This window comes from Gadus morhua, chromosome 18 (genome assembly GCF_902167405.1).
Source record: "Gadus morhua chromosome 18, gadMor3.0, whole genome shotgun sequence".
NCBI classification, from domain to species: domain Eukaryota; kingdom Metazoa; phylum Chordata; class Actinopteri; order Gadiformes; family Gadidae; genus Gadus; species Gadus morhua.
The window spans coordinates 17,705,186-17,714,292 of record NC_044065.1 but is presented as its reverse complement, the minus strand read 5'-3'; the positions used below and the strand labels follow the sequence as shown (position 1 = coordinate 17,714,292).

The 9,107-nt window shown below is 44.6% G+C and overlaps 1 protein-coding gene across 1 annotated transcript in view; it reads left to right on the top strand.

Annotated features, from left to right (window-relative positions):
- Positions 1-5,589: 5,589 nt before the first annotated feature.
- The window catches only part of afap1l2 (actin filament associated protein 1-like 2), a 37,468-nt gene continuing 33,950 nt past the window's right edge, over positions 5,590-9,107 (top strand). Inside the window, exon 1 of the mRNA XM_030339947.1 lies at positions 5,590-6,071. Coding sequence (XP_030195807.1) covers positions 6,056-6,071 — 16 coding nt within the window. The 5' untranslated portion in view covers positions 5,590-6,055. The remainder of the gene's footprint in view (positions 6,072-9,107) is intronic.

Here is a 9,107-nt window from a genome sequence, read left to right as displayed (position 1 = left end):
CGCATGTGCAGCTACGGCAGCTCCTCGGGTTGGAGAAACACACTGCTACTGCACTGCGCATGCGTAGCGCTGCCGTTCTATTTAAAGACGCAGTGGAGAACAACACGCGATTTGTGGCTTTTAGAATCAGAATTACTTTTATTACATCCTATTGTACAAGTATACAAGAGTAACATGGCTTGTTTGTGGCTGTTCCTTGAACAGCCACAGAGCAGCATCAATACAAGATAAAGTAAATGTAAAATATATGAAAAAAAAAAATATGTAAAAAAAATATGTAAAAAGATAAGTCAAAATAAGTAGCAGCATAGATCACATAATAAATAATAACATAAAAAGAGAAACTAAGAAAGTTTTAATAAGTAATAATAATTAATGAGGTGTGGTAAAGTGTAAGCGTAAGTGTGTAAGTGTTAAATGTTGAAGTGGCATGTACCAGCCACGGTTTTTAAATTCACATTATGTGAATGCGAATGGGATTCGTAGAGATTGACAGGTTCGTTTGTCCATGTGTATATGGTGAGCACGCAGTTCACTTGATAAGCAATATAAGTGATTCAGTAAGTTGTTGAAAGAGTACACAATATTTTCCAAACATTAAATAAAAAACATTATTAATCATTGAGCATTCCTGTAAAACACATTCCTGTCCACAGCTTTACTTTGAATAAGTGTAATTTAAGTTCCTGTGGCCTAAGAGAAATATTATTATTGCAAGCTGCCACCGCCAGACAAACCAAACATCTATTGATATTTTTCTCAAATGCTGACCCCATCATTATTATTGTTATTGATTTTATCTTATCTGCGCGAGGACAACAGCATACATAATTCAACGCTTTAATCCATTGATCAGATGAAGAAATTGGCCTCGTTTCTGTAGTTATACATATTCTCCACCAAGGGGCAGCATTGTATCATTCACATCAGGCCCTCTCTGCTCTCAACATAAGAACAACTAATAGCCGTTTAAGTTAAAAAATACGTAACACTGTGTGTGTGTGTGTGTGTGTGTGTGTGTGTGTGTGTGTGTGTGTGTGTGTGTGTGTGTGTGTGTGTGTGTGTGTGTGTGTGTGTGTGTGTGTGTGTGTGTGTATGTGTGTGTGTGTGTGCATACTTGTTATTTTGCTCAACATTAAGATTTTAACATTACAATCATTGTATACTTTTATATACCATACATTATTCATATGATACTGAATTTCTGAAAACCAAAACTAGAACAGCAGTTAGACTTTTAACTTCCAAAAGAAACCATTGCATCGACATTTTCCCAAGTCTTCCCGTCGCACGATGAACCAAGAACCGATACCTATTGTTGGTTTTTCAGCAGAGCTTTAATTGAAAGTGTTCTCAAGAACAATAGATAGGTAAAGTCACAATATTATTCCATTGCCACTTCCTAATTTTACTTCCTCTAGAATAAAAAACCCATGGGCACTATGACATAAAAGCACACATGAAGATATTTAGAAAATGTCCCTTTCCAGGGGGTTGTTTCGATATTGCGTTTGTTTGCATCTATGTGGATTATTAACCACATTTAAGGTGTTTGCATGTGTGCACTTTATTTTGCACGCACCTATGCATGTGTGTGCGTGTGTTGTCTGTGTGTATGTGTATGAGTGTGTGTCTGCCTATCTATGTTTGTGTGTGTGTGTGTGTGTGTGTGTGTGTGTGTGTGTGTGTGTGTGTGTGTGTGTGTGTGTGTGTGTGTGTGTGTGTGTGTGTGTTTGTGTGTATGTGTATGAGCGTCTGTCTGCCTATCTATGTTTGTGTGCGTGTGTGTGCGTGTGTTTGTGTGCGTCTGTGCGTGCGTGCGTGCGTGCGTGCGTGCGTGTGCGTGCGTGCGTGCGTGCGTGTGTGTGCGTGCGCGTGCGTGCGTGCGTGCGTGCGTGTGTGTGTGTGTGTGTGTGTGCGTGCGTGCGTGTGTGTGTGTGTGCACGCTGACATGGCAGTCGGTTCCTGTATCAAAGAGGACCCAGTGCTAATTTGGAGTCCAGTCTGTGACCTCCGACCCCTGATTCACCACAGAAGAATGTTCTTTGTGCTTCGATCAGCCGTGAGCCAGGGGAGAGGAACACCACACACTGGCGCCCCTAATGCAGTGGAAGGGAAAGTATTGGAAAGCATCAAAATATTGAAAAAAAAAGTTAGGGTAGAGAAGCTGGCGCTGGAGTAATTAGATGCTACCTTGTCTGGCCCCTCGACATAGTAACTATCTCCATACACACACACACACACACACACACACACACACACACACATATACACACACATGTATGTACGCAAACACACACACATACACATGTACGTACACATACACACGCACGCCACACACACACACACACATGCACACACATGCATATGCACACACACAGACTCACATGCACACACACACACTTACACAAACATACACAAACACACACACACACACATTAAAACACACACACACACACACACATACACAAATGTATAAACCCTTGGAAGGTTTGGGTCGAGTCAGTGATTTCCTAAAGACCTCCAGGGCTACAGGAAATCCCCAGCAGGATCACCAAGACTGGAAGAGAGAGGTAGAGACGCATAGGGAAGAGAGCGAGAGAGAATGGGAGAGGGACATAGACCAAGAGAAAGAGAGAGTGAGAGAGAGAGACATTAACACACATAGGATGGAAACACACACACCTAGGGGAGAGACACACACACACACACACACACACACACACACACACACACACACACACACACACACACACACACACACACACACACACACACACACACAAACAGAGAGAGAGAGAAAAAAAGAGAGAGAGTGGGTGGAAAAGAGAGGGAGGTAGAGAGTTAGATGATGGAGAGACAGATGGATCGAGGAGAGAGAGAGAGAGAGGAGAAAGATGAGGGAGAAGACGAGAGATGGTGGAGAGAGGAAGAGGGAGAGACTTAGAGAAAGAGAAAAAAATGCAGGACCACCCTGTGTGCTTTTCTTCATTCCAGTCTTCATGTCTGGCTCACACATACACACAAACACACACATGGACACACACACACATGCACATACACACACACAGACACGCAAACTGACACACGCACACACATGCGCAGACACACACACACACACACCTGTGTTATACAAAGACAGATACAGGTCAGATATTTAACCTTTAGCGATGCCATTAATATTAAAAGAGGTATGGCTAAATCTGAGATTTTGAAATAGTGAACCCCAATTAGCGGCCCGCGGGCCAGATCCGGCCCGCGAGAGCCAAATGTCCGGCCCGCGCAGACCCACATGTCACATGTTATCACCCAAAAAAAAAAAAAAAAAACTTTTTTTTTTTTTTTATTTGCGCGCGGTCTGCTATATTTTCCTCTCAGCCCACACCATCCACTTGACCGTTGACGTTACTGCGTGTATACGTAATGATGTGCTTTGTGCGTTTTCAACTTCACTAGCGTCACACTCCAGAGAGTAGCCGCCGCATGCTGTCACTTTCCCGCTATCCGTCTGTCATCCCAGGGAATTACAACTTTGTCAAAAATCAATGGATTGAAAATTGATGAAAGAAACATGTAATTTGCATGCTGCCAGCTTTAATGAAAGTTTCCCAGAAACATCTGAGCAACGCAAACAAAAGATTGCAAGCATGTTGACATCATACGAGCGGTCAGTTTTAACCATATGCAAAACGGTATCGGCACAAGAGAGCGCAACAGCTGCTTCATTGCATGTTTCCTGGACGCTTGATAAAGCTAAGAAGCCCTTTGCTGATGCAGAGTTCATTAAACAATGTGCAATTCACATGGCTGGTGAAACCTTAAATCAAGAGGAAAAAATCAAAACAAAAGTTTTGGAGCTGTGAAAGCAGGTGCCGAGGAAATGTCAGCTGAACACAAAGATCTCTTGCTGCACAACGATGTTCGCTGGCTGAGTAAAGGCCGTGTGTTGGAGAGGGTGTGCGACCTGCGTGATGAACTTGTGTCATTTTTATCCAGCCTGCAGAGCCCAAAAGCCCACGAATTTCTGGCGGGCTGACGCCAAGGTGTTGGCAGATGTTAATTTTTTGTGTGACATCATGTCTCATCTGAATCCCCTTAACCTGCAGCTACAAGGCAAGAAACACACTGTTGCTGACATGTACGAAGCGATTGAAGCCCTCCAGTCGAAGCTGGATGCTATTTAAACCTAATTGATCTAGCCCTCCTGCATTATCGCTAAAACAGTAATTATAATTAAAGCTAAATTTGCACCTAAAAATGGCGAATTAGAAAAATGAAACGACATTTCGGCCCTTGGCATGGCATGTTTGACCAAATTTGGCCCTCTGGAAGAACTAATTGGGGAACCCTGAAAGGCAATCCTGTGACGAAATGATCAACTTGATATTGACTTTTGAGCTTTATCTCAAATTACCTATTGGGATATTTATTCTGTAAATTAGGCGGTTAGATACAGACTGCAGACTATATTCCCACTTATATTTGAAAAAAGAAATTCACACAAGCAATTACATCTGATTTCCCAACATGATTCCTCAGAGTATTTAAAGGTTGAATGAACGCATTTAGTTAGCATTCTCACTTTGCTTGAAAACCTTTTCCTGGGAGCCAAGAAGAGTTCACGACCCTGTTTGATTTGCTAGTTCTCTTTTCGACACACACACACACACACACACACACACACACACACGCACACACTAATAAACAAACAAACACACACACACACACACACACACACACACACACACACACACACACACACACACACACACACACACACACACACACGAAACGCACACACACGCACAATACACGCTCTCCCACACACATACAGAGAAATAATAACATCTTGAGTAGTTGGAAGGTCGGTAACCGTTAGTAGGCTACTCAGCCTAACAAGCATGTCCACTTTTGAGGACATGTCCCTTAAAGACAGTAGGCCTACCTTAGGTTTGAAAGACCATTTTCTGTTTTTTATCAGTTTCGAATCCAATGTTCGTCGGCTCCGTGCGCCTTGCATTCCTGCCATACCGCCGCCGCTCCTCGGGTTATCCCAGGGGCTGGGGGGTGGAGGTTACTAGGAACCTCTGGAAAGACCATCGCTGCTGCTGGCTGGGAAATAAAGGCGCATGCTGCCGCTGCTCAACGAAAACAACCATCCGCACAAGACCATCACTTAACGGACAGTGCCGCTCGACCTTGTCCATCCTATCAGCATCTCCTTAACTTTTTTCTCCCATGTTTTCGTTCTCATTTGTGATATCTGTATAGACACTCGTGTACACACACACACACACACACACACACACACACACACACACACGCACACGCACACGCACACGCACACGCACACGCACACACACACACACACACACACACACACACACACGCACACGCCAGTGATTTCGTAGAGACCGACTACAGGAAGTCCCCAGCAGCATCACCAGGACTGGAAGAGAGTAGAGACACATAGGAAAGTGAGCGAGATAGAGAGAGATGGACAAAGACATAGAGAGAAAAGAGAGCAAAAGAGAGGGACACAAACACACATAGGAGACAAATTCTATCAGCATCTCACAAAAACCTTTCTCCCATGTGTTCGTTCGCATTAGTAATATCTGTTTACCACTATTTATTCATTTTGACATGGGAAAAAAACTCAAGAAACACCAAATTGCACACGTTAATTTTCCCGAGTGCTTGTGCTCCACATAGGTGCTTGACTGCGTGTCTCTCACTCGTGAACCAGAGAAGGGAAGTTTACTTTCGTGGTTGTTTTCTTGGCTGGAGAGAGTGAAACGCTCTACCATCGGAGGAGGAGGAGGAGGAGGGGGGTGCGGCCGGCAAGGCGTATGAGGAAGAGAGTCTGGATCTGTCTGTGTGTGAACCTCCTCGCAGACTGCTGCCTGTGTCTCTGGTCCTCACCTCATCTCCTGTTGAAACTTTGTTTTTAACTCCGCACAACAACGCCTCACTTATTTTCCTATTCTTTACCTTACAACGGGATAACCGTGGAACCCAGGTGGGACAGGTGCCCCCCGTCCCGTGCGTGCGAATGGAGAAGCACAAAGGTAAGGACAACGGGGTCGTGGTCCCGCGTGCATGTTATTAATATATCTATTTTTAAAGATTTATTTTTGCATTTTTATTCTCCATTGACAGAGTGAGATAGGCAGGTAGCCTATGTGTGAGAGAGGGGGGACATGCCGCAAAGGACCACGGGCAGGAATCGAACCCGGCTGCGGTCAGGACTAGTCGCTGTATTTGAGTTCACATTGAACAAGTTTAGATGGTATCTTGGTCTGTCTGTCTTTCGGTCAGTCCATGTGTCCGTGTGTCTCTTTGCCTTTCTCCATGTCTGTTTAAGTCACCATCTGTCCCTCGGTCAGTCTGCCTGTCGGTCTTTGTCCGGTGTCCGTGTGTCTTTGCCTGTCTAACCATCTGTCTTTCGGTCTCTGTCTGTCTCTCTGTCGGTGTCTCTCAACGTTCATTCTCTGCGGTGATGGTCAAACCATTCAGCTAATTTCTCCCACATCATGTGATTGCAGCGTCAACATTGCGAAGTTTCAACTGGACGAAAGCCGAGGAAGTGGGAGGGGGGGGGGGTTGCAGGATAGTCTAGTAGTGGTCAGGGTGTTTGTTTGACTCAGAGAACCAAATGGTTCTGGGCTCGAACCGCAAGGTCCACATAATCTATAAGATGCCCTAATAACCCCTACCTGCTCTTACATGACATGAATCAGATGTCACTGTAATATGTTTGGATTAAACACTGTCTGCTAAATGACTCAATGGAGAAGGAAGAGATGGAGTAGAGGGTCTCATCCATCAGAGAGAGAGAGAGAGAGAGAGAGAGAGAGAGAGAGAGAGAGAGAGAGAGAGAGAGAGAGAGAGAGAGAGAGAGAGAGAGAGAGAGAGAGAGACCATGTCGTTCTCCCAAGGATTCCTCAAATTCCTGTGGTTATTTCTTCATGAGAATGTGTGAGGCGGTTTAATAATGGTTTGATTGACGTAAACAAAGCCCCCCCCCCCCCGCCACCGCCAAAAAAAAGCTGTTTTCTTTTATATCTCCAAGCGTAAATCTGTCAGGGACCGTGGTGATGGCCATAATATTCCAACACCTCAAATCAAACAACTCTCACACTCATAAACTGGAAACAACCACACAAAAAATATTGGTTTTCAAAAATGCAACCAAAGTTTTTCAAATCATCATACATCTATGAAAAAAATGAAATAAATGTCAAAGAAACTCTTGTTGCCATTAACAACACGATTTCTGAGCTCTATTGGCTGAAACATCTTCAAACACACACACACACACACACACACACACACACACACACACACACACACACACACACACACACACACACACACACACACACACACACACACACACACACACACACACACACACATCCACATCAGTGATCAGATTCAGTGCCCGGCCCGCCAATCACAGCGCAGATTGAGGTGGAGAAGTTTAACCATGGCCAAAGATCACAAAGACAATGCGGTCTGGTCTGGCAGAACCAGGGAAGAGACAACACAATGCTCTTCAGCTGACCCCACTACGGGGACCAGACATGTTTGCTTTTGGAGAGCTCTATAAACCGCCACGGTTGTTTAATGCTAGCCTTGATTTCCAGTCTATCTTGTGAGACTTTTTGCTCTCACCAGAGAGCCTGGAAGAAGGGTCCGATTGTTCAGGGAAGCCAATTCAGCGGTTGCGCTTCTGATTGGGTAAAATGGCCTAGAACTGAGTCGATGGGCTAACGGGCAGCTCGATTGACCAATGGCTGGCTGCGAACACCAACCTGATTGTAAATTGAAGTGATGGAGCTTAACCAGATGTAGCTACGCGTCGGGTCACACTAAGTGTCTTTAATAGGAAAGAATGATGTAAGCTGAAAAGTTAGTCCCAATGGATGCAGGTCTTCAAAGCAGAGCTGATGTTTTCCACTGCTTCGAGGACAACTCTTTTGTTGACTCTTTCTCATGGTTCAAACATTGGGGAAGGATGGGCAAAAAGTATTGAAATCGTTTGAGGAAGTGGAATCTGCCAAAACCTCCCCATGGGGTTTGACCTATGCTGTGGCCTAAATTGTGTCTCAGTCGTGTCTCGGTTTAACCTGTCAGAAGGTACGGGTGTGTCGTTGGTGGATCACACGCGGTGGCAACAACACAATGTGTATGACGGATCAACAAGGAAGAGCTTCTTAGAAGTTGAAGCCCTGGGCCGTTTCCCGTTATTAGTAGCAGTCGTAAAACGTTACAGAACCAAGTGCATGAGGGGAAAGGCAGCATGTCAATAACTGAGAGAGAATGTTAAAACTATTCGAACGTTAATATGTTTTTAAGTGTCGAATTAGTAAGGAGGGCATCAATACTCTTTTAGAGCGTTTTAAATTTAGTTTGTTAGGTAGAGAGTGCTTTAAATCATTCTTATGAATTATCATTCAGGTGCCCAATCTTTTTGATCGCTATTTCTTTCGTTCCATGAAAAAACCTCCTTGCATAAATGGCAATTTTGGGCGCCTTCGTGTTCAGCTATGATTCAGGATCTGAAGCCCCCTCTCAAACTCTGATCTTCAGAGTTTGACTTCTCATCGTCACGGTTGGCTCCTCGCCAGAGAGCAGCGGGAGCTCTTCCCAGGCCTTCCGATGTTTCTTCCCCCAGTCCCCCCCCCATTCCTCTCCCCAACCAACAATATGCCTCTATGGTGAACACTACGAGACAGAGCAGGCACGCCAAGAAGATCGGACGTCCAACAAGTTGATCGGCTTTTAATAAAAGCTTTTGTCTTTAATTGGAACAGGTCATATTATATTGACATGCCCTTTCTCCTCTTGGCCCTCTCCATCATCGAGCTAAGGGGCTTTTTGCAGCCTTATAAAGTGTCTTAGGGCCCAAAGTGCAATAACAGGAACCTGAGGGCCCTAACAGGAAACTTCTAGGGAAACGGCCCTAGCAGAAAAAAGATATTTGTATATATCTGTAGTCTGAGGTCTTCTGGAGAACCCTTAAGAAAGAGGAATACAGACAACCGCCACCTGCTGGTAGGGAGGAAATTTACTCTCACGCAGGAACCTGAGTGCCCTAG